This window comes from Telopea speciosissima, chromosome 7 (assembly GCF_018873765.1).
Source record: "Telopea speciosissima isolate NSW1024214 ecotype Mountain lineage chromosome 7, Tspe_v1, whole genome shotgun sequence".
NCBI classification, from domain to species: Eukaryota; Viridiplantae; Streptophyta; class Magnoliopsida; order Proteales; family Proteaceae; genus Telopea; species Telopea speciosissima.
The window spans coordinates 32,154,470-32,180,917 of NC_057922.1; the positions used below are offsets into that span (position 1 = coordinate 32,154,470).

At 40.5% G+C, this 26,448-nt stretch overlaps 2 protein-coding genes across 5 annotated transcripts in view; one reads left to right on the forward strand and one right to left on the reverse strand.

The window, feature by feature from the left end:
- Positions 1–15,146, forward strand: part of LOC122667889 (protein TRIGALACTOSYLDIACYLGLYCEROL 3, chloroplastic-like) — a 53,478-nt gene extending 38,332 nt beyond the window's left edge. For 2 of the 4 annotated variants that reach the window (XM_043864365.1, XM_043864362.1), the window contains one exon: positions 11,607–11,911. In XM_043864365.1, the coding sequence (XP_043720300.1) occupies positions 11,607–11,648 (42 nt within the window). In that variant the 3' untranslated portion in view covers positions 11,649–11,911. Of the gene's footprint in view, positions 1–11,606; positions 11,944–15,132 lie in introns of those variants that run through there. The other 2 variants (XM_043864364.1, XM_043864363.1) reach the window with 2 other exon arrangements.
- LOC122667888 (receptor-like protein CLAVATA2) lies at positions 12,796–15,102 on the reverse strand. Its single transcript, XM_043864360.1, has one exon. The coding sequence runs from the start codon at positions 15,085–15,087 to the stop codon at positions 12,847–12,849; it is 2,241 nt and encodes a 746-aa protein (XP_043720295.1). The 5' UTR covers positions 15,088–15,102; the 3' UTR covers positions 12,796–12,846.
- Positions 15,147–26,448: the final 11,302 nt, after the last annotated feature.

Genomic DNA, 26,448 nt, shown 5'->3' on the forward strand with positions numbered 1-26,448 from the left:
TAAGGATCTTTAGAGAATCTCCTCAAACAACTTAGCTTAGAAGCTTTTTTCTTATTCTTGATGTTCTCCATTCATAGGTCACATTTTGAATGGACTTGCGGAGAATCTCCCAATGAGCTATTTTCTTTTTCTTAGAAACCGCAATGATTTTTTCATACTTAAGCAGGAGTCTCCCAATGGTGAAGTCCATGAAGTGGTTGGTACAGTGGATGTGACATGCAATCCACTGATTCCCTTCACCTAGCTTACTTATTCAAGCATTTCCATAATTGGGTCCCACAACCCCTGACCTTGGGTTCATGCTTGAGGGTAGGGGTGTCAATCGGTTGGTTCGGTCCGGGTTCGGGCCAGTTTTTTTGGATTCGGTGTGGCTTTTAGGGAAACCGAAACCGAACCCATAAGGACTGTTCGGTTTTGGTGTGGTTTGGTTTCGTGTTGGTTTCGGTTTATGATAACGGGTTGATAGCGGTTTGGTTTTGTGTCGGTTTCGGTTTATGATAATGGGTTTGGATAGCCAATTATCATTTTGATGAATAATAGAAACATAAATTAACATTTTACAGTTCTAAATTCTTTCTTAGCCTGTCCTCAATGTGGATAACAGTATTCCAAAAACTGTAATTCCAATTGGAACTTTCAATAAGCACTAGGAAGATGTTTGATCATTGCAAAATTTTTAGAAATTGTTACAAGATGTAAATAGTAGTCCAAATGAAACAGGTAGGCAGACCATGGAATTCAAGCAAGTATTACAAAACAAATACCAGAAAGAGCAAAAATTTTAGAAATTGTTACAAGATGTAAATTGTAGTCTAAAGGAAACAGGTAGGCAGACCATGGAATTCAAGCAAGTATTACAAAACAAATACCAGAAAGAACATTGAATTCACAGTAGTCAACATTGCACAAAAGGGCTCTTCTAAAATCAGTTAGGCACATGCTGAATTGAGGAGACCAATCTAACCCCATTATACCTAGAAACAATTTTAAATAAAGGTTAAGCCAACAATACTAGTGTGCTACACAATCTTGAGTTTATTTATGGATATCTATCCTAATTGTAAACATAACATACAGATCCAAACAATTATCAATGGTGACAAATGTGACCACAAATTTTAAATATAAATTCTTAGGCACTAAGCAGAATGGGGTAAGTTGACAGCATAGGACTTAAAAAATTATTTTTATCAAAAAAAAAAAAAAAAAAAAAACTTAAAAAATTATAAGCTACAAGATGAAAGATAAAAAATTACTACAATGAACAAGGAACATGCATAGCAACAAGATCTATGCATCAAGGTAGCGACATGGAATGCAAACTAGATTTAATGGAGAAGATGGAGAAGAAGAAGAGAAGTGGCTGTAATCCTTTGGGGAGAACTATCGAATGAATTGTTCTCCCCTCTTCACCAATATTATTAATAATAGGGTAGAGCTAACACACCCTTGACTAACAACTCTCATCTCTAGTTACTGTTCACATGAATAGTGTATGGTACCCAAAACACATTAACACTCCCCCTCAAGCTGGAGCATAGATGTTAATCATGCCCAGTTTGTTGCAAATATAATCAATTCTCACACTTCCCAAGGACTTAGTAAAAATATTAGCAAGTTGCTCCCCTGTACGAACATGTTGTGGAGCGATAAAACCTTCTTCTATTTTCTCTCGAACAAAATGGCAATCAACCTCTATATGCTTTGTCCTCTCATGAAACACAGGATTGGAAGCTATATGGATAGCAGCTTGATTATCACACCACAGTTGTATAGGTAACTCCTTTGTAAATTTCAACTCAGTCAACAACTGCTTCATCCACATTAGCTCGCAAGTAACCTGTGCCATAGCCCGATACTCTACCTTTGCACTAGATCTTGCTACTACTGGCTGTTTCTTGCTCTTCCAGGACACCAAATTTCCCCCCACAAAGACACAATACCCAGTGGTAGTCCTCCTATCCACAGGAGAACCAGCCCAATCAGCATCACAAAATCCCTCAAAACGTCCATGACCATGATCAGTGTAGAGTAGACCACGACCTGGAGCTTTCTTGAGGTATCTCAGAATTCGAATCACAGCATCCCAATGTGACGTCCTAGGAGAGGACAGAAATTGACTTACTACACTAACCGGAAAGGCAATATCCGGTCGAGTCACATTGAGATAATTTAATTTTCCAACAAGTCTTCTATATTTTTCCGGATCATCAAGAGCATCACCACTATCAGCTGTCAAATTCAAATTTGGGTCCATTGGAGTATCCAAAGGTTTAGACCCAAGCATACCTGTTTCGGAAAGCAGGTCAAGAACATATTTCCTCTGGGAGAGAGAAATACCTTTACTAGACTGAGCTACCTCAACTCCAAGAAAGTACTTCAACTTACCAAGATCCTTGGTCTGAAATTTACACTGCAAATGTAACTGAAGCTGCTTAATGCCTTCAACATCATCACTAGTGATGACTATATCATCTACATATACCACCAAAAATATCCTACCAGCCTTGCTATGCCGGTAGAACACCAAATGATCACTACCACATCGAGTCATCCCAAATTCCAGAACAACATCTGAAAATCTCCCAAACCAGGCCCTGGGAGATTGTTTCAAACCATACAATGACTTCTTAAGTTTGCACACTAAACTAGACTTCCATATAAACCTCCTCATGGAGATCACCAAGAAGAAAAGCATTCTTCACGTCCAACTGAAAAAGAGGCCAATGATGGGATGCGGCAAGAGAGATCAAAAAACGAACAGATGCAAGCTTAGCAACAGGGGAAAAGGTATCAAGCTAATTAACTCCATAAACCTGTGTATAACCTTTGGTAACTAGGCGTGCCTTCAAACGAGCCAAAGAACCATCAGGGTTCACTTTAACCACATATACCCACCGACAACCAACAGGCTTCTTGCCAGCAGGTAACGGTACCAAGTCCCAAGTGTGATTTTCAGCCAAGGCAGTCAATTCCTCCTCCATAGCTGTCCTCTAGCCAGAGTGGGATAATGCCTCTGAAACAGACTTAGGGGTAGGATTAGACTCAACAGTAGAGAGACAAGCAGTAAAGGTAGCAGATAAGCCTGTATAAGAAACAAAATGAGACAAAGGATGTTGAGTACAACTACGAACACCCTTACGAAGAGCAATAGGAATATCAAGATCAGAAGAAGGAATACTTAACTGAGGAGTAGTAGAGACCGGGGGTGCTGTATCATCTCGAGGACGCCGAACAAATGTAAACCGAACAGGCGGAGGCGGAGGTGGCGGAGACAGTGCAACAGTCGGTTGACCATGGGAAATAGTACGTTGCACCACATATAAAGGAAGATCCTCATCCAACTCCGAGGAAACAAAAGATGTATCATCATAAGCGGTGGACTCAAAAAAGTTAACATCAGCAGAGACAAAGTACTTTTGAAGAACTGGTGAATAACACCGATAACCTTTTTGAGTGCGTGAATAACCCAAGAAAATACATTTAATAGCCCGAGTAATTTGGACAAACTTGGACGATGGTCACGGATAAAGCAAACACACCCAAAAATTCTAGGTGGTAAAACAAAGAGAGGTTCAGTAGGAAATAAAAGAGAATGAGGAATCCCACCCTGTAACACAGAAGATAGCATACGATTTATAAGGAAACAGGCAGTCAAGACAGCATCAGCCCAAAAGATCTTTGGTACTTTCATCTAAAAAAGAATTGAACGGGTCACTTCCATTAAATGTCTGTTCTTCCGTTCAGCTACACCATTTTGTTGGGGTGTATCTGAACAAGAAGACTGGTGCAACATGCCACGGTCAGCCATAAAAGAATTATATGGAGCAGAAAAATATTCAAGGGCATTATCACTACTTAAAACACAAATATTCTTATTAAACTGAGTCTGAATTTCAGTAACAAATGCACGAAAAATGGCAAATAGCTCAGAACGACTTTTCATTAAATAAGTCCAGGTGACTCTAGAGTAGTCATCGACAAAAGTAACAAAATATTTAAATCCCATCTTAGAAGTAATAGGGCAAGGCCCCCATACATCAGAATGCACTAAAGAAAAAGGGTACGCAGACCGTTTATTGACTCTGGGGGGATAACTCACATGGTGGAGCTTTCCAAACTGACATGACTCGCACTCTAAACTAGAAAGGGAACTAAAATGAGGATCCAACTTCTGTAAACTCTGCAAAGACGCATGGCCCAGCCGACAATGAACTTGGTGTGGAGACAAAACATTGGAATAAGCAACTGAAGGAGAGTCTTCAAGATGATACAACCCCCCTTGCTCACGTCCCCTACCAAGCATCTTCTTCGTCATAAGATCCTGAAAAACACAGGAATCAGGATAAAAGGTCACTGAACAATTGTAGGCTTTAGTAATTTTACTAACAGAAAGCAAGTTATAAGGGAAGTTAGGTAAATGGAGAACAGAAGATAAGGACAAGGACTTAGTTGGGTTGACAGTACCCGTGCCAGTGACTTTGGCAAGGGAACCATCAGCCAATGTAACACTAGACTCTGAAGACTGAAAGGAAGAAAAATTGCCTGACATACCAGACATATGATCAGAAGCACCTGAATCAATGATCCAGGGACGAGAAGTGGAGAAACACGCAGTGGCATTACCTATCTGGGCAAAAGTAGCCGTGGAGGAAGATGTAGAAGGCCGAGAAACCTGAAACTGTGTGAACTGAGCATAATCCTCATCAGATAACCTTACCAACTTACCCTCAGAAGGTGTAGCCGGAGACTCGGTACTAGCTGCTGAATTAGCATACTGCTGTTGCGGTGGCTTCCCATGAAGTTTCCAACAAAACCGTTGGATGTGTCCTGGTCGACCACAGTGATTACAAGTCTTCACAGAACCAGAATTTTCACCACCATTACCACTACCACTGCCTCTTCCACCTACACGGCCAGCTATACCACCACCACGGCCCCCATTACGTCCACCATTACCTCTCCTTTGACTAGAAGCAACAAGGGCAGAGCTCTCACCAGGAGCAGCTACTGGTTCATGGGAACTATCACGAGAAACACGAAGAACACGAGAAAAAGTTTCTGCAAGTGAGGCAATTTTATCTCCTCCAAGAATAGTGGAGCGTACTGAGTCATATTCCTGGCCCAGTCCTCCCAAAAATCCCATGACCGCAAGTTGTTCATGTTGATCTTACATCTGTTTCACATCCGAACTAATGGGCAGCAATGCATTTAACTCTTCAAACATTCGTTTATAATCGGCAAAATATTGGGTCAACGGACGTCCCTTCCTATCAGCACGATAGAACTCCTGTGACAGCTCATATATACGGGATAGAGTATTCTGTCCAGAATACAAAACATGTAAGTAATCCCATAACTCCTTCACAGTATCTATGTGAGTCACTAAGTCAACAATCTGTGAATCCATACTATTCAACGTCTGTCCCAGAATGCGTGCATCTACAATTTCCCACGCTTCATCATCCTCTGGTTTGGCCTTTGTAAGATGTTTCTGTTGGCCACGACCAGTCAAAACAACCCACACAATTTTCTTCCATTGCTGGAAATTACTTATCCCTTCCAATCTCTTCTCTGTAATAGATTTGGAAGAGCCCGAAATAACCTCAGAGATAACACCTTTAGAATCTTCAGTTGGGTCACCCATCTCGATCAAGCAAACCAATGCAGAAATTCACCAACAACTAATAAAAATTGAGCAAAAGTGATGAACCAGCAAGCAAACACGATCACCAACAGCCAACGAAAAATTCAGAGATCGATTTTAGAACAAAAAATCGATGCAATCTCAATATCCAGCAAGGATTGATTCAGGGAAAACCTTACAAAGAACCTTCAAACCACCAAAAAGAAGAACTGAAATCGAAAAATAATCACCTCCCAAAACCCTGAATCGATATCAAGCAATCACCACAAAATCGAGACTAGGTTCCTTTATATAATCATGAACCAGTCTTAGCAAACTCCACTGGACTTTTATCCGCTGCTGTAACTGGAGCGTTGCTGTGTGCATCGTGAGGTGCAGCAGCGGCCATGTGCGCACAGTGGGGTCCGCTTTGCACACATGGCCACTGCTGCGCCGCACGATGCGCACAGCAGGGCTCCAGTTACAGCAGCGGATAAAAATTCAAACTCCACCAAAACGCAGCATAGGGTGCTGCAGTCCCTTTAAACTGTGGTCATGAAAACCTTCAAACGTGAGGCCTTCAAAACCGCGACACTGTCTTGATCAATTTGAGAGTAATCGAGTAGGTCCTAGGATGTAGAATCGACTCCTAAGATCCTAGCTCTGATACCATGTAAATAAAACTAGATTTAATGGAGAAGATGGAGAGGAAGAAGATGAAGAAGAAGAGAAGTGACTGTAATCCTTTGGGGAGAACTATCGAATGCATTGTTCTCCCCTCTTCACCAATATTATTAATAATAGGGTAGAGCTAACACACAAGAGAAATTCCCAAACTGCCCTTGACTAACAATTCTCATCTCTAGTTACTGTTCACGTGAACAGTGTACGGTACTGTTCACGACACTGTTCACGTGAACAGTACCCAAAGCACATTAACACAAACAATGAATTAAACAAAACTACTGAAGTTAGAGAGCACATCTAGAGGAAAAAAAGATTTAGGGACAAGAAAAATATTCGATTTCAATTATGAACACTTGTGCAATAGCTAAAGCAAGGATATCAAGTACATTTGATTCCTTGAATGGGCATGAAGTGTGGTTTGAATTACAGAAATGTAAAGAAACAATACAGGAGAACAGCAATGTAGCTTTTTCTTAGGTGAAAATGACAGCGACATTGTAACAACCATTTCACTGGTGCCTAAAGCTTCACAGTGATGAGAAATGCCACACTAACTAAAACCAACCCAACAGATGAGTGACTTGCTACAACCCAATATTGGTGGACTGTGAACATATCATCAATAATGATCAAATAAAAATTTCCCCTCATTTGAGCCTGATTTACCTTGTGAATCAATCTCTCTAGCAATAAAAAATTACATCACAAGAAAGGTTAAAGTTAATCCATCATATAGCATCAGTTGAACAGTAGACACTTTCCCTTTATCTGATATATACAAAGTAGCAATCACTCAAAACTAGTGTATTTCCCTTTATCTGATATATACAAACTAGCAATCACTCAAAACTAGTGTATTGTGTGTGTGTGTGTGTGAGTGAGAGAGAGAGAGAGAGAGTTGCTGCCCCTTGGAGTCTTGGGGGAGAAGAAGAACCGAAGTGCTGCTCTACTGGTTGCCGGGTGGGGTTGGTTCGGTTTGGGTTTGGGTATGTCGGTCGGGTTCAACGGTGCACCGTCGATTTAGACCAAACCGAGCCGAAACCGAACGACTCCTAAACACACAAACCGAAGCCGATCCAATTAGAGGTCGGTCCGCTGTGGTTCGGTCTCATTCGGATCAGGTCGGGCCGGTTTAGCCGGTTCGGTTTAGGTGTTGACACCCCTACTTGAGGGGAAGCACAAGGTATTTGACAGGCCTTCATGCAACTCAGGGTTTCAGAGAATTGTCTGTTCATCCTCATTTAAGTTGATCCTTTATCTCTAGCTTCTGTCCAAATTTTCTATAGTCTAATCTCCTCTCAAAGAATCTTAAGAATGCTCTCAGATTTTCCACCAACTTGTCATTTAATAAACAATGGTATTAACTGTGATTGAAGGTGAAAAATTTTCAGCCGTTCCCTATCAACAAACTCTTGACTAGTACTTAACTGCCCAACTGTGAATTCTTTGGCTGGTAAACAATGGTTTTAGTTATGAACAGATAGTAGTTAGTAGTTGCATGTATTATCTGGAATAAATTATTTTGTTGACTAGGGATATTCAACTTTTAAAAGGGTAGATTAACATCACTGACACGTTACATGAGTTTTTTTCCCTTTCCATTTGCTTTTTATCCCCTTGTTTAAAAAATCAGTGAGATGACCTCCTATCTTAAGCTACAGTCAGTAGATTATAGATATCTTAATGGGATCTCTAGGTCACCTAAGGAACTAGGGTTTAGAAACCTCAAATAAATCCAGTAGGGATTAGAGAAATTTAAATTTAATAACTCAGAGAATATTTTTTTTTGGTAAATGAATATATTACCGAACCCCAAGGGGGGGCAGGGAATAGAGAACCAATACACAAGAAGAGAAAAAGAAGGGGAAAGAAAAGGAGGGGGGAGGGGAGAAGCGCTACCAATCAGCCTACGCAGAGGAGGAAGGCCGCAAGAGGGCAATATTAAGGCCCCAAAAAGTCAAAATGTGCTTGTTCCTAAGAGTGTTCATGGAATGCCTTTGCCGGATACAGCTGAGCTTGGAAGAGACATCGAAGGAGATGGCTTTCCAAATCACGTCAAAAGATCTAGATTTGGAAGTCCATCTCCTGAGGTTTCTTTCCAACCGGATATGGTGAATTGCAGCGCTAAAAACTAGCTTCCCAATAGTGTCACAGATGGAGCTCCCCGGAAAAGTCTTGAGCAACCAGAGCCTTTCACGGTCAAAATCTGGGCCCTTCTACTACGCGGCCAAATAGATGACATGGCCTTGTTCCAAATGGTGGAGGTGAAGGGGCAGTCAAAGAAGAGGTGAGGGGTGTCTTCTTGGCCAATCCAACAAAGGTTACAAGAGGAGGGGGCGGGGATGGTGCGGTGCATGAGGAAGGCTTGGGTGGGCAGGCAAAGTCTGAGGGCTCTCCAAACAGTGAGGCTATGGCGGGGGATGTGGCCTGTGAACCAGACTAATTTGTGCCAGGGGACAGAAGGGCTAGGGTCTTTGGAAAGGTTCCAAGCTGAAGAAGAGGTCAAGATACCATTGGGAGAGGGAAGCCAGATAACCTTGTCCGCACAATGGGATGGGGTGGACTGCAAGGGGGGAAGGGTTTCCCAGATCTGGGAGCTGATGGCAGGGTTAAGAGATGAGGGCGGAGACCAGGAGCCAGAAGAGATGAGGGCAGAGATAGGGGCATCCTTTGGGAGACCAGAGGAGCAGATGGCTTTGGGACCAAGCAGATTATAGAGGATCCCTAGGGGGTGCCAGGGGTCGAGCCAGAGAGAGGTGGAGATACCATCAGCAATGGAAGAGGAGATTCCATGGAGAGGGGTGAAGAGAGAGAATCTTACGCCAGATCCAAGAGGAGTCAGCAGGGATGGGGATTGTCCAGATGGAGTCGGATTTAAGGAGATGAGATTGGACCCAGGAAACCTAGATTGAGTCCGGGTGGGAAGAAATTTTCCAGAGGAGTTTAAGAATGCCCGCTGTGTTAGAGTCACGAATTCGGCGGAGACCCAGACCACCCTCGGATTTAGGGAGGCAGATAGACTTCCAGCTGGCAGGGTGAAGAAATCTGGTGGTGTCTTTCCCTTTCCAAAGGAAGGCATAGAGGATGCATTCAATGGCCTTGATGGTGGAGTTAGGGATGCAGAAGATACCTGTCCAGTAAATGTAGGAGGCTTGGAGGACCGAGCGGATACATTTAAGTCTTCCAGCATAGGAGAGAAGCTTGCCTTTCCAAAACTGGAGGCGCTTCGGATGTTGTCGAGCATAGGAGTACAGTGGTGGCTCGAGAGTCTGGCAGGAATCAGGGGAAGGCCAAGGTAAATGACAGGAAGGGTGCCTATGGAGAAGCCAGTAAGCTAGCGAAGGGTCTCTTTGATAGAGTCCGAGATACCAGAGAGAAAGATTTTGGATTTGAGGAGATTGATTCGGAGACCAGAGAGAGATTCAAAGATGTGGATAGAGTCCATAATGGCAGAGATAGAGGAGTGGGAGGCCTTAGAAAAGATCATCAAGTCATCGGCGAAGGCCAGATGAGAGAGATTGATGTGCTTGCATTTAGGGAGGGGAGAGATAAGATGGAGATCAGTTTTGGTTTGGAGGCTCCTGGAGAGGACTTCCAGGGCAAGGGAAAAGAGAAAAGGAGAGAGGGGGCAGCCTTGACGGATGCCCACTTTGGAGCGGAAGAAACCGGCGGGGGTGCCATTGACGAGGACAGAGAAGGAGGGGGAGGAGATGCAGGCGTAGATCCAACGGACAAAGACAGGGGGGAATCCCATGATGGAAAGTACATCACAGATGAAATCCCAACGGATGGAGTCAAAGGCTTTGTGGAGATCGATTTTCAAAAGAGCCGCATGGGAGTGAGATTTGCGGTCAAATCCTCTGACGAACTCAGAGAATATTATATAGGTAAACCAGCAATTTTGGTCGATTGGTCTATTTGGTAGGGAGAACAATCCAGCAAAGTTTAATAACAATCCAACGGTTGGGATTAAAGATACTGAAGAATCCTATTGGCAAAAGGAAACTCAAAACCCAGATAAAAGCAGAATCGATAGTAGGGAATTAAAGTTCCGGAAACTGTAAATTAAATCCAGGTTGCAAGAAGAGAATTTGATGGAGGAATTGACACAATATTCAGTAACAATTGAAATCAGAAATTCAGAAACAGAAAATCGACTTCAGAAGCCAGCAATTTAATAAGTAGACTAGCAATAGGATTCTGAAAATCAATTTAAAAGATTAGGTTTTGAAATCAGAATTTGCGACTGGAATTCAGAATGCTAAAACTTAAGGTAAACAAGGCAGTAGCTTATCCAATAGAATATTACTCATCAAAACAGATCAGAACTAAAGAAAATAGAAGAACTAGTTGTCGCGGTATTGAAGAAGAAAGATTAAGAGAGAAGAGAAGATATGAGAGAGATAAGTAACCAGAAATCCACCTGTTTTAGATTTTGAATCCACCAGAACCCTTGCTGAATCTACAGCAGAGAAACAACTGTCCACACTCGAATTCACAGACCAAAACAACAAATATGCCTTTCTTCATTCATGTAAATCGATGGGGTCTGTTAAGGCCTTACAATTGGTTATAAATGCTGAAAACCAAGGAAACCAGAAGCAAAACAGGCCTCTAAACTCCTGTCAATCGATGGGCTGTGTTGTGAGTCCTTTAACTGACTCAAATACATTAACTATTAAAGAAAATAAACTCCAAGCTGTAAAGGAAACTCATCTCCATCGACCAGCCTATTGGAGGAGTTCCAACTGACTAAGATACTTGATAAAATAAGGAAAACAACTTGAAACAAGGCTGGACTCACTAGAGTCCTAATCCAGCCTACTATAACACTTTAATAACAAATATAATAAAAAAAATAAAGAACTCCAAGTAGCCCCACAGTTCTGGGTTTAAGAAGAACTAGAACTGAACCGATCTTGAACCACAGACCAGGTTTGAACCAGACCAAACCACAAACTATATTGGCTTTTTTTCTCCTCTTTCTTCTGCTGACATGGTGGAATTCTGCATCAATTCTTGGTTGGCTCTATGAATTAGTGAAGTTCTTTAAAATAATGAATTAATAAGTAAATTGTATCACATATGCATGCAAATGTCCACTTGCAATTCTCTGTTTTTCTGATAAAAATCCAGTTGATATTTTTTGTGGGGAAAGGAGAGAAGGGGGGGGGGGGGGGAGTATCTCAGTTAAGTTATAGTAGCTATTTGTTTATCATATTAGCCCATTCAAGTATTCAACAAGTATATTAACCTTTCAAAAAGTCTAATCTTCATGTATCTGGATTTGCAGTTTGCATCGGGAAGCTTGGATGGGCCGATTAAGTACTTGTGACAGGTATTTTTGGTGTCCATGCAATTTGTAGCAATCACTGCTCATAACTGCTGGGATGCCAATGTACATGAATTCAATTGTTAAAAGGAGGTCAGATGGCTGTTTTTGTGCCTATGCTGAATTTGCTGCACTCCCAAGCATAAACATTTTCAAGGCATCATCGAGCCAAAGTATGAAGTTCATGTTCATGACTTTTAGAAGGATTATATTCAAGCGGTGCCAGACCCAACTTGATGGATATAAAGTTATAAACTGCATGGTTAGATGCTGATAAGGCGGGTGACAATTTTGTATTTGTTCCTCCATCTTTAGCCATTTTGAGGGAGAGGGGGGGGGGGGAGTGTTTGTTACGTGTATTAAGTAATAATGGAGGCATAAGATTTATATTACCTTAATGTACTTATTTAGGGTTGTAACTCAATCTTCATACTAAAGACTCGCTCTCTTGTTAGTCGTTTGTACCTTGGATCCTGAATTAAACATTTGTTTTCTCAAAGCACAATTAATTTGGAACCATTATACTGAAAACTTCCTAGTACTTGCACTCCAACTATCAGTGCAAAGGTTTTCCATGCGAAAGTTGCTTGTAGGTAACAGATCAGACTTTGGCTTTAACAACCAGTGCGATGTTACTTCCAAGTAAAAGTTGCTTGTAGGTCACAGACCTTAATCCATGTTCAAAGTTCAGACACGCTCTTCAAGATTAGAGTACTTCACTTATTTATTTTCTGGGGGACCTACTTGTAAATTCATTCTTTTTGAACTTGGTAATCAATTTGGTCGATGTCTAGCTGAGGGTAGATCAGCAGAGTAATTCAAATTCTGTCTCTAACTACCCAATTTGTCTAGACTAAGGTATACATTCTCAGGATCTATTTCTGGCCTAGAATTTGTCTCAAAAATGGATTTGATATCATTTGCCGCTCTTTCTCAGAATGAACTGCCCCTGAGAGGAGAGAGAACAAAGCCTGTAAATTCAAGGCTCTGGGATTTCTGGGGTGTGAAGAGTTATATTTCCCTAATCTATTTTCTTGAGCTTACCAACAAAATAATAATAAAAAAAGTTAGAAATAAAAACCTCTCACGAGACTCTCAGAGACTGCCTTACTATATACAAATCAAAGATATCAAAGAGAATCTTGTATATCTAGACATCTTCTCTACTCTCAAGTCCCACATCCCCAAGGGCCTGTTTGGTTCAAAAATCAGCTCTCAATGGCCGGAGAATGTAGTTCCTCACCCGAGGTGTCAAGAAGAAAGCAAAAACACTGGCATAGAATGTAACTAGAGCACTCACCCAAAAAACCACACCTGAAATCAATCCCTTTTCCCTCTCTCCCTTGAACATCTCCCCTGACGCCGCCGGGAAATTTCTCGCCGACCGGCAACCTTCGCTGTTCATATCATTCACACACAGCTCCGGGTTTCCAGCGAATGCCCCGGGGAATTTCTTCTCACCCGGAACCAACCCAGAGAGCCGATTATCAGAAAGATTCACCAGTTGCAGATTTCGCAGATCCGAAATGCTCGCCGGAATTTGACCAGATATCGAATTATGAGATAAATCCAAGGTTTCTAAGCTCCATAGATTGCTAAGATTCGCCGGAATCTGACCAACAAGGAGGTTGTGTGATAGGTTTAGGTACTGTAGTCCTCGCAATCCAAACAGACCCGTCGGAATCTCGCCGCCTATCAGATTGTCGGAAAAATCTATACCCACTTGATATAAAAGTCTGTACTCAAAACCCAATTCATGGTTTCCTTGGAGATTCACAGAAACATTGATTTCGAGGCTTTGTTGCAGAGGAGGCATTGTTTCACTTTCGCCACTGTTGAAGTAAGAGCTAACGTTGAAGTTCTCATCTGGAATGAATCCCGAGAAGTTGTTGGATGAGAAATCAAGGAATTGGAGAGATTCAAAAGGGAATAACCAGTTGGGTAGTGCGCCATTGAAGTTGTTATGAGCTAAAGAGAGGAATCTGAGATTGGACCATTTCAGTATGGCCTCGTTTAGTGCTCCAGTGAGATTGTTAGAGCTTAAATCAACTATCTCAAGCGATTTACAACCAGCCAAGGTGAGTGGGATCTCTCCTGAAATCTTGTTGTTGCTGATATCCAAAATCTTCAAGCTGTCTAATGCGTCGAGTTCCGGCTGGATTTCGCCGGAGAGGTTGTTGCTGTTGAGCTTCAGTTGCAGAAGCTGAAAGCACCCAACAATGTTGAGAGGAATCGAACCCGAAAGAGAATTGAAAGACAAATCAATCGCTTGTAAGTAAGTTAAATTTCCAATTCTCACTGGAATCTCTCCCGTTAACAGATTATGTGAAAGAAACAACGCTTGTAAGCTCTTCAACTCTGTAATACCCACTGGTATTTCACCTGAAAATCGATTGTGCGAGAGGTCAAGAAGTACTAGACCAGATTTTTCTGTTGTTGCTGCAATTTTACTCGGTAGAAGACCAGAGAAATCGTTGGAACTCAGGTCCAGAACAAGTAGCTTCTCCGAAAATATGAATCTCGGCGAAATCTCATATTTCAGGCTATTGAAGGATAGATTAAGCACCTTTAAATCTCGCAGAGATGAAATGCAGGTGGGAATCCCTCCGACAATGGAGTTATTTGCGAGATTGAGGACTGTGAGCGAATCAACTGAAGCAGAGAAGCAAGGAAGAGTTCCCGAAAGCTCGTTTGAAGCAAGATTAAGAGACACCAACGGTTGATGAAAATCAAAGAGCGTTCCGGACAAGAGATTGTTGGAAAGATCCAAATGTGTCAATGATTTCAGGTATAACAAGCTTTCAGGAATCTCTCCACCAAACGAATTCGACCCAAGATCGAGTTTTTGAAGATTGGACGAAAAATTCCCAACCCACGAAGGAACTAAGCCTCCTAACTCCTCGTTTTCTCTCAGAACAAGCTCCTCCAGAAGATGAAGCTCCATTAGCTCATCTGGAATAACACCTTGAAGCCGATTATGGGCAAGATCTAGGGTTTTCAGAGCTTTTAAATTCCCAAAACACGAAGGGATTGAACCTGAGAAGTTGTTGCGAGACAGAATAATTGTTTCTAGTGAGGAAAGCTCGCATAAGCTCGGGTGAATCAGGCCAGAGAGGTTGGAGGAGCTGAGATTGATGGAAACCACCTTATGGGTTCGATTCTCACAGGTTATTCCTGTCCAATTGCTGCATATGGTACCAACCCAAGTCGATAAGATTTGGTTGGGATCGTTAATTGCTGACTTGAACTTGAGAAGTGAAGCTCTGTCTATAGGGTCGAAATCAAACTCTGGGTCTCGGATTGCAGCAACGATAAGTAAGTTGAAGCAAAGAAACTGCAAGAAGAACGAGGAATGAAGCAAGCTGGGGGCTTTATGGGCTAGGAAGAATGGAAACATTGTAGCCGCCATTAATGGAGTTCGAATTTGCAGAGACCAGAACATAAATGGAGAAAAATGAACAAAATTGGGAGAGAGAGAGAGAGAGAGAGAGAAGAAGGTAGCTTAGAACTTACAGATTCTCTCTTAGTAGAGAACCGACATTCTCTACTCAGAAATCGCCATTACCGGGTGGTGGATTGTTGAAGAAGGAAAAAAGCAAAAAAAAAATAAAAATCTTTCTTTACTTATTTTGATTTTTTGAGGTAAAAGGCTTTAGCTTTTTCTCTTTTTATTTTATCTTTAAAAATACTGATTCCAAGATGTCGAGCTCATGGTCATGGAGGTTGCTAATAGTAATTAACCATTGGATTTGGACAAATAAAAAAATATTCGAATCCAACGGTGTCCATGGGATTTCTTTTCTATTTTTTACGTTTCTCTCTGCTATGATTGTAAAAAGCCGTGCAGGGTAAAGAGCCGGCGTGGGCGTGAGAATGGATTAAAGGATTAAAGCAAAGGTGTAGAGTGGGGCCTGGGGGGCCGGCCGGGGTGGGTGAATTAGAGCACGCAATTCCTAGCAATTCCATTTTCTGCATTTACCAGAGGACGACACAAGCTCCCAACCAGCAAAGCGACATACAAAAAGCTACTTTGATGAGAATCTCTCTCTCTCTCTCTCTCTGTTTCACTGTCTTGTCTATTGACCATCGCAACTTGATTCTGCAATTGCACATGTTTAGTTTTCTATGGACTGTCTTAACGGAGTATCTCAAAACCATGGTTTATGGTATCGGTATAGTATCGGGTGATACGTATTGGTTTTCCAAGTGATCGATCTCGATATTGTATCGATGCTGTATTGGTGACATAATACGGATAAGGGGTAAAATGATCAAAAACCCATTTTTAAAGGAGAATAAGGGGTAAATTTGTCTGATACGATCGATCTATGCCAATACTAATCCGATACTGTAGCGATTTCCGAGTTCACATATCCATTCTAATATCATGCACTAAAACCATTCTCAAAACAAGGAAAAAGGAGCCTGTCTGTGAGTGTGGCTCTCATGCTTGGAGGCACAAGCCTTGTGGTCTTGCCCAATCCCATGAAATGAAGAAATCTCACTCTTGTTGATGCTTCCATGTGCGTTCTCAGTGACCTTGTGATGGCACAAGGGTCACACTCTCGGACGAAAAATTCTCTCCTATCAAAATATTCATTTTATTGCCATCAAAGTGGAGAATTTAGAATTTGTTACTTTAGTATTTTGTCTTTTCTTTTAATCCTAAAATTTATTTAGAGAAGATACTATTCGATCGTGTGACCCTTGCACTAACATAAAGGCCAATGAGGGGACGTGTAGGAGCAATGATCATCGGGATATTTCAATAGACTGTGGAATATTCAAAATTAGCGCAGCAGAGTTTCCCCACGCACAGTCAAATTTCTAGCCGTTTAATCCTCTAATGGCTCTATTTTGAATCACTGATCGATCGCTTAACAAAGCTAATCAGCCACTACTTGGAGGTGCAGGGGTGAAAATCGAGCATCTTTGGGGTTCACTCTTCCTCTCCTTCTTTGGTGGATGGTGGACTAGTGCCATTTATTTCTCTTTTGATAAGAGTCTAGGACCTCTAAGGTCATCCTCCATAGGGGGAGAAAATGACTCTAATGGATAAGACTTTTGATCTCCTCTAGAGATTGGACTTGTACAAGGTTACAGGCTGGGAAGGTTTTATGCACCCAGTCTGTGCGGCCAAAAGACCAATTTTTTTCTATACAAACCAATCATGAAGATTATGTAATATGTACATAAATAGAAGCATCATTTTTTACATTATGCGTTGCATGGGACATGGTAAATAATGACATAAAATAATAAAAAATTATTTTATTTTATGAAAAATACAAGCATTATAGCAGCCTAGAAATGGATATTGGCTTATTTTGAAAACCCTAATTTTGGCATTGTGATGGCCTTAAAAAGGGGAGTTTTGAAAAGTCATTTTTGGGTATTTTTCCATATAATGGTGTAATTATGCGGAGTTCTAGAATATTTACATAAACGGTAGCCTGGAATCATATTTCTTTTTGTGGTTGCATTGGAACTTGTAGTTTTAGTGAACCGAAGTATAAACCAAAGATCAGGTAAAAATGTCAAAACGGATTCAAAACCTAAAGATAGTTTCTTCTCAGTAATTCACTTCTCTATTAATTAGATTCTACCAAAAAACTTAGTTTTAAATTTTGCAAATTTGATTTTCAAAACAGCATTCACATCAATTTTAATAAATTTAACCTTCCAGTTCCCCGTGAAGCATTATTATGACAAAAAAATGAAATATTATATAATATTACAAAAATATTGCCATTATGATGGCGTAATATGAGATATTACTCTTTACCCAAAAAAAGAAAAAGAAAAAAGAAAGTGATATTAGACTAAATAATGAAATAATTGAAATGGGGGGGGGGGGGTAAGATAAAATACTTGTTGATGAAAGAGGGCTCCTAGACTCAGTTCTACAGAGTTCTGACATCCTTTGATTTTCTACTGAAATTCTGGTCTGAGGTATTTTTGTAATTTTCCCCTTTTATGGCACTTTCCAGGCACTTTCTGGAGTATTTTCTCTCATTTTCTCACCATTCCTGAATTTTGAATTTTCTCCAATTTTTTTTTTCTTTTCTCTTTTTTTTAACCTTCTTCTAATATTTTTGTTTCCTTTTTTTTGGGGGGGGGGGGGGGAAGAGCTATTTGAGCCCTTCTCCAGTTCCCCTTGAAAATTCGCTAGAGAAATGGACAATATTTTGCCGACAAATTTGAGCCCATTTCACTAGCGAATTGCACTCAAATTCGTCGGTGAATTTGAGCATATTTCCTCATCAAATTCGCTAGTGAACCTATGCAAAAATCGTTGGTGAATTTGAACCCGTTTCGCCAGTGAACCCTTGCAAAAATTGTCATTGCATTTTAGCATATTTCGATGATTTTCACGTAAATTTTTGAGGCAATATCTGTAGATTCAACTGTTGGATTTCGACGACCCATATATTCTTGGAAAGGTCTTTCCGAGTACTATTCAATGATGTGAAGATCAACTGGAATTTTATCGAAAACATAGTTAAAACTATGGTCAAAGAGGGGGTTCCGTGAAACTGTGATTTGCATAATGTAGTGGCCGAATGATATCGTCTTTGCACCATAGCCTAGACACGGTCTTTAAATGACAAAATGGATCTATCCTAATAGTTTTAGCCTATTATGGAAAGGTTGAATTGTCCCAATTATTTCAAGGGCATAGTGGTCATTTCTAGCCATACGATCTTTGGGAGCCATAACATTCTATCAAATTAAAATTCCTCATTGTCTGGAGGGTTCTATAAGGTGATAAAATCCAGTGTTTACAAAATGCCCTTTTTTTGGTTGAGGGCACACAGTGGACGAAAGTTAAAAAAATGACTCTAAATTTGTCACATTCGAGTTGAAATATACTACCTGTTGGGTTCCTCCTCAGATGGAGGGACCCATGAGAGAGTTAATATCTCTCTCTCTTTCTTTTTGTCTCTTCTTAAGTTAATCTCTCCACCGACAAGGATGGAGCCAAATTCCATGTATATAAAGTGTGAGGGATGTGCAACCGGCCAAAACTTGGTTCGGCTATTAAAGAGGGAGAAGAAAAAATGGAGAGGGTGGCACCACCCTCATCTACCAGCCCACCAAAGGATTAAATGAGGGTGGTTGAACCCCTTGCCTCCAAACATCTATATAAAGGAGGAGGGGGTATGAACAAAACACATCTAACATTTGAACGATATACAAGTTCAAGAGGTGAAGTGAGTTGAGTGGGTGATTATGTGTGGAGTATTGGGTTTTGTGTTTGTCTCTTCAGGGGTTTGAGAGTGTGAGTTGAGAGAGGGTGTACAAGGGGTATCCGATTTTGGATACAGGGTTGGGTTTGGCTTAAATCCAAGGTATTGTATCTTGTACTATTATTCTCAAGTTCTCTCATAGTGAAGAAGTCCCAATTACGCTCGTGGATATAGGCATTGTCGAACCACGTAAACACTTGTGTCTTTTTCTTTACACACAGGTGAAAAATGATTTTTGCACTTTTCCCAACAAATGGTATCAGAGCCTTGGTTCACGTGATTGATTGTAGTATGATGACTGGAAAAGGAACCTCGATGGGTAAGTTCGACATGGAGCTTTTTGATGACAAAAATAACTTCAGTTTGTGGCAAAGCACGGTCAAAGACATCTTAGTGCAACAAGGGTTGTTCAAAGCATTGTCTGGCAAAGCCAAGAAGCCACAATCCATGTTTGAATGACTGAGAAGAACTTGAAATGAAGACAGCAAGTACCATCCACTTATGTCTCGCACCTGGGGTAAAGTATAATGTGTTGAATGAAACCTCTGCTCCTAAATTGTGGTTAAAACTTGAAAGTTTATATATATGTCAAAATCCCTCACAAATAAATTGTTTTTGAAAAAATAATTATATCAATTGAGGATGGAAGAATGAACTAACCTCATGGATCATCTGAATGTTTTTATTAGAATTGTTACTCAACTATTAAACCTTGAAGTAAAAATTGAAGATGAGGATAAAGCTCTTCTTCTTTTGGCTTCTCTTCCATCTTCATTTGATACACTGGTGACTACCCTATTGGTTGAAAAATACACTCTCGAAGTTGATGAGCCGACAACGACTTTATTGGAAAATGAGACAAGGAGAAAATCCTTGAGGCTGTCTTAGCAAGAGATACTTGTCACGAAAAGCCGAGGGAGAAGCAGAACCAGATGACCACAAGATCGTGAGAAGTCACTGGGAAGATCCAAGTCAAAAAGAAGGATCACATGCTACTACTGCAAAAAGGTAGGGCATATGAAAAAGGACTGCAGAAAGCTCAAAGCAAAAAGAGAGAACCAGGATGACAAGAAAGAAGAAAACGACACCATTGCCGTGAGCTCAGATGGAAACATTGTCATCATCTCGAGCCGTGAAAAATCTTGTCTCACCCTCGCATGCAATGACTCAGATTGGGTCATCGATTCAGGTGCATCTTACCATGTTACCCCTCACAAAGAATTTTTTACTTCTCTTAAGATAGGTGATTTTGGTGTTGTAAAAATGGGCAACAGTGACACCTCAAAAATTATGGGGATGGGTGATGTAAGCATTGAAACAAATGTTGGTTGTAAGTTGGTTCTCAATGACGTGAGGTATATACCAGATGTTCATTTAAATTTGATATCTGCAGGAAAATTAGATGAAGAAGGATATCACAATCACTTTGGTAACGGTCGATGGAAGCTTACCAAAGGATCTCTTGTGATGGTAAGGGGAAGTAAGTGCTACACTTTGTACAAAATAAAAGAGTAAATTTGTAAGGTTGAAATAAACACAGCGAAGGATGAGTCCATTACGGACGTGTGGCATCGGCGACTTGGCCACATGAGTGAGAAAGGGATGCAAATTCTCACAAAAGGTAATCTTTTACCAAACATTAAAGGTACGTCCCTAAACTGCTGTGTTCATTGTTTAGTTGGTAAACAACACCGAGTTACCTTCAACAAAAGTTCTCCCCAAAGGAAAAGAGACATCTTAGAATTGGTACATTCTGATGTCTGTGGACCATGAAAGTAAAATCAGTTGGTAGTGCGTCTTATTTTGTTACTTTCATAGATGATGCATCTAGAAAAGTATGGACATTTATATTAAAAACTAAAGATCAAGTTTTTGGTGCATTTAAACAATTTCATGTTACTGTTGAAAGAGAAACAGGAAAACCTCTCAAATGTATTCGTACTAATAATGGTGGTGAGTACATTGATCCATTTTAAGAGTACTGCAAAGACCATAGAATTCGACATGAACAAATAGTTCCCAAGACCCCACAGCATAATGGTGTAGTTGAAAGGATGAACCGTACCATTATAGAAAGAATCAGATGCATATTTTCACATGCAAAATTGGCATGGTGTTACTGGGGAGAAGCTATGCGGACAACCATTTACTTGATTAACTTGTCTCCATCAACTCCTTTGAATGGAGATATTTTCGAGCGGGTATAAAGCGAAAAAGACGTATCCTACAACCATTTAAAGGTGTTCGGTTACAAAACGTTCGTGCACGTTCTAAGAGACGAACGGTTCAAACTTGATGACAAATTTGAACAATGCATTTTCTTAGGATATGCTAATGACAAGTTTGGTTACAGGTTATAGGATCCGGTTGAGAAGAAGGTGATCAGAAGCAGAGATGTGGTCTTTCTTTAAGACCAAACAATTGAAGACTTTGACAAGATTGAAAAATCTCAACTGTTCATTGATGACCTTGTGGATTCTGATCTAGATTCTTCACCCATGACACATGATGATGGGGGAGATGTGCAAAAAGGCGTTGAAGATGCAACCGGTGATGTCGATGGTGAAAATGATGCACCTACAGATGGTACCGATAATGGTGAACAGGGGGAGCAGGTGATTCAAGAGCCACCAGTAGAGTCCCAATTAAGAAGATCCACCAGGGAGCGCCAACAATTTACTAGGTACCCACCTCATCAGTATGTTACACTAACAGATGCAGGTGAACCAGAGTGCTTTGAAGAAGCAAAAGCTGATAAACACAAGGCTGAATGGTTAAAAGTTATGCGAGAGCAGATGGACTGCCTGCATAAGAACCATACCTATGATCTGATAAGTTTACTAAAGGGTAAGAAGACACTCAGAAATAAATGGGTGTTCAAATTAAAGACCGAAGAGAACAACCTATAACCAAGGTACAAGACAAGGTTGGTTGTGAAAGGTTTTGGGCAAAAGAAAGGTATTGACTTTGATGAAATTTTTTCACCCGTAGTAAAAATGTCATCCATACGGGTAGTGTTGAGTTTGACTGCAAGCATGAACTTGGAAGTTCATCAACTTGATGTAAAAACAGTCTTTCTCCATGGTGATCTGGAGGAAGAAATTTACATGGAGCAACCAGAAGGCTTCAAAGTCAAGGGTAAGAAACACATGATCTGCAGGTTAAGAAAGAGCTTGTACGGCTTGAAACAAGTACCAAGACAATGGTACAAGAAATTTGATTCATTCATGATGGATCACGGGTACACAAGAACAACATCAGACTATTGTGTATTTGTTAAGAATTTTTCAAAAAATGACTTTATTATTCTTTTGCTCTATGTTGATGACATGTTAATTGTTGGTTACGATGTCAGTAAAATTGACAAATTAAAGCAAGAATTGAGCAAGTCCTTTGCCATGAAGGATTTGGGGCAAGCACAATAAATCTTAGGGATGAAGATTTCCCGTGATCGAAAAGCTAGGAAGCTATGACTATCACAAGAAACGTATGTGCAGAAAGTACTTGAAAGGTTCAATATGGACAAAGCAAAACATGTAAGTACCCTATTTGCATGCCACTTCAAGTTAAGCAGTGACCAGAGCCCCTCAACTGAAGAAGGAAGAATTGGAATGAAGAATATACCCTACTCGTCAGCGGTAGGGAGCTTGATGTATGCCATAGTATGTACAAAATCGGACATTGTACATGCAGTTGGGGTTGTAAGTAGATTTCTTGCTAACCCAACCAAATAGCACTGGGAAGCAGTGAAATGGATTATGAGATATCTTAAAGGTACAACTAATTCTTGTTTGTGCTTTGGAGGTGGAAAACCTGTGTTGCAGGGATACACAGATGTAGATATGGCAGGGGATATTGACTCGAGGAAATCCACATCAGGATACCTCTTTACTTTTGCAGGGGAAGCAGTGTCATGGCAATCCAAGTTGCAGAAATGTGTAGCCTTATCAACCACAGAAGCTGAGTACATAGCTGTTGTAGAAGCTTGTAAGGAAATGTTATGGATGAAGCGGTTCACTCAAGAACTAGGTCAGAAGCAAGACAAGTACGTTATTCATTGCGACAGTCAAAGTGCTATCCACATAAGTAAGAATCCAAGTTTCCATTACAAGACCAAACACATCAATGTAAGGAATCACTGGATACGAGATGTACTGGAGCAGAAACATTTGTAGCTTGAAAAGATTCATACTGACAAGAACGGAACAGATATGATGACAAAGGCTTTACCCAAAGTAAAACACGATTTTTGCAAGAGCATTGCAGGGATGGTAGATCCCTCCTTATGAGTCGAAGGGGGAGTTTGTTGGGTTCCTCTTCACATGGAGGGACCCATGAGAGAGTTAATATCTCTCTCTCTTTCTTTTTGTCTCTTCTTAAGTCAATCTCTCCACCAACAAGGATGGAGCCACATTCTATGTATATAAAGTGTGAGGAATGTGCAACCGGCCAAAACTTGGTTCGGCTATTAAAGAGGGAGAAGAAAAAATGGAGAGGGTGGCACCACCCTCATCTACCAGCCCACCAAAGGATTAAATGAGGGTGGTTGAACTCCTTGCCTCCAAACATCTATATAAAGGAGGAGGGGGTAAGAACAAAACACATCAAACACTTGAACGATATACAAGTTCAAGAGGTGAAGTGAGTTGAGTGAGTGATTATTTGTGGAGTATTGAGTTTTGTGTTATTTCTTTAGGAGTTTGAGAGTGTGAGTTGAGAGAGAGTGTACAAGGGGTATCCGATTTTGGATACATGGTTGGGTTTGGCTTAAATCCAAGGTATTGTATCTTGTACTATTATTTTCAAGTTCTCTCATAGTGAAGAAGTCCCAATTACGCCCGTGGATGTAGGCATTGTCGAACCACGTAAACACTTGTATCTTTTTCTTTACACACAGGTGGAAAAGGATTTTTGCACTTTTTCCAACACTACCTACACCTTGCTCAAGGATACAAGAGATACAATGTAAAATCAAAATATGATCGATAAAACATTCTTTGATATGCAAAGAAAAACATACAATCCTATGCAAATCGGGTGGTGAAAGCATGAAGTCCCTTCCTTAGAGGGCATGCAAGAAATGAAATGCAAAGGGAAACATACAATCCTAAGCAAATCATAGAAGGTCAGGTCGTTCCCAGCTCCGATCGTGACCGAAGAATTTCCAAACAAAAGATAAGCTATCATGCACATATGATATTTGTACATGAAATTCCTTTGGAAGTGTTGCATTTGACACGAAGTTACCTGAGGCATGTAAACTATATGCATGAATAGTGGCACTTGTGAGGAAATTTCTTAAAGCAAAGTGTAGTGCAAGCATAATGTTCCTTAGGGTGTTTTGTATTTGACACAAAATTTCCTAAGTCATGCTGGCATAAGGATGATAACCTAAGGCATGAAGTTCCCTAGGTATATCATATTAACATGAAATTCTTAGGGCATGATCCATAGGGGATATGCATTTATGTATGACACAAGAAGTTCCTGAGGCATGTTACCTTTGACATGAAATTCTTAGGACATGACCCGCAGAGGATATGCATTTAGTTTAATCTAACACATTCTCTTTTTTTAGAGGGAAAATCTTGTTGTAACTAAGGTGGGTGAAACAAAAAGTCGTAACCTTACTCTCTTGCCCTTTTAGTATAACATAATTTTTTTTCTCCAATGGGGGCAAATCCTGTCATGTCATATAAATATTGTATTAAATAACTTTTAACTTTGCATTGCATTAAACACTGTATTAAATAACTTTAGGGAATAAGACAAGGGAAAATTAAAAGAAGGTTACAACTTCTTAGTTCACCACTTTGGTGACAAGTAGTTGCACCCTTTGTTAAATGTACTAATTATTTCAATAAAATCTTAAACCCAAATTAGTATAACATCAAAACTAGGGGTGAAACAGGGTCGGGTTGGGCCAGATTTTTTAAAACCCTAGCCCAACCCTGAGTCCTCTTAGTTAAACCCAAGCCCAACTTGGCCCTAGGTCGGGCTGAGATATCTCAGCTCAGGCGCAACCTTGTCGGGCTCAACCCAGCCCAACCCGACCCTGATTGACCTTGATCGGGCCAGGCTGGGCCGGATTAGGCCTAATTGACCCTGATTTTTGCCAAAGGTTGGGTTGACCCTGATTTTTGCTAGGGCCTGGTTGGCCCTGACTTGCCCTGCTTTTGTGCCATTTACGTTGTCCTATGTATTAAAAAAATGAGATGTGATTGGGTATTGGTTTGTTTCATACTGAATTGACTATTAGAATTTTCTTTGGGTTAAAAAACTTAGCCCAATCATAAAATTGTAAATTTTTTCGTTCAATAGATAATTAAACTTTTTTTTGGTAAACCAATAGATAATTAGATACTAATGTAAAATGTAAACAATAAATTGTAAAGCATAACCTAACACAAGGCCGGGTCAGGCTAGGCTTAGCCCGAAGCCTCAATCCTGACCCAAGGCCTGAAAATTTCAACCCTAACCTGCCCTTAGGGTTGAAAAATCCAGCCTAGGCCTTGTTCGGGCTCAGGGCGGGCCAGGATAGGCTTGGGCCGACAGGGCCTAGCTTACACCCCTAATCAAAACATTTCATTTTGATAGCCAACGGAAAAGACAGAAAAAGTTTCCGTACAGCAATCCCATTTCCTTGAACCATTCAAGTTTATGGGAAAAGGGTGGGCACGCCACCCGAGTGCCCATCCTGTGTCTATCTCTCTCCCCTCCCCATGTGAAAAGACCACCCAACCCCTCCCATCCCATCCTTCACATTGGGCAAGACCACCCACTTACCTGGAGCGGGTGGCGTACCTAACCCTCTCCCTGAGTTTATTTAAAGAGCCTATGGATGCTATTGCCCTAAAAATTTTCAAACTTCTTTTTTTGTTAAAAGATTGACGAAGAATCCAATTTTGGCATAACAACACCTCTTTTTTTTTTGTTGAAAGAAAATGTGATTAACTAAAAAGAAAGATAAGAACATTGTCTGACATTAAAGTAGCTAATTTCTCCACCTTAGCCTTAGATGCCCACTTGTGGGATATGGATATAATGTCCCTAGATATTTTAATGAGTTTAACAACATCAAAACTTGTGAGATATCTTTTGTTGTTATGTTGATGACAACAACACCTCTTATTAAAATTATTGTCTCTCATTGACAAGTCTAAATTTCTCAATATTGCTTCAATTACAATGTACTTTATTTAGAATGTCCAAAATAAGTTAATTTTCGAAAATGGCCATCCTATTTGATTTTAATTGGTGTCATCAATATATGGGTTTCTGATTTGGACCTTCATGGTTTCCAGAGTGTAACCTTCTCAAATGATTTGGTAGAAATTTCTTTTTCAGACTATCAGGCGTATCCTTCTGTTGATCATCCAATTATTATTTGTGATGGATATTATGATAAGCCAATTGGTCTTGGCCGGTGGCAGGACTGCGGTCTGTTTCTTTGACTCACAATTTAGTTTTGTATCTATGAGTTGTGGCTATGCAGGAGATGTGATGACTTAAAAAACCAAAAAGGATTGCAACTGGCACTAGCCAAGGGCTTT

What these genes read in the sequence shown, in the direction of transcription:
- LOC122667888 (XM_043864360.1), bottom strand. Translation starts at nt 15,087, where the DNA reads ATGTTCTGGTCTCTGCAAATTCGAACTCCATTAATGGCGGCTACAATG.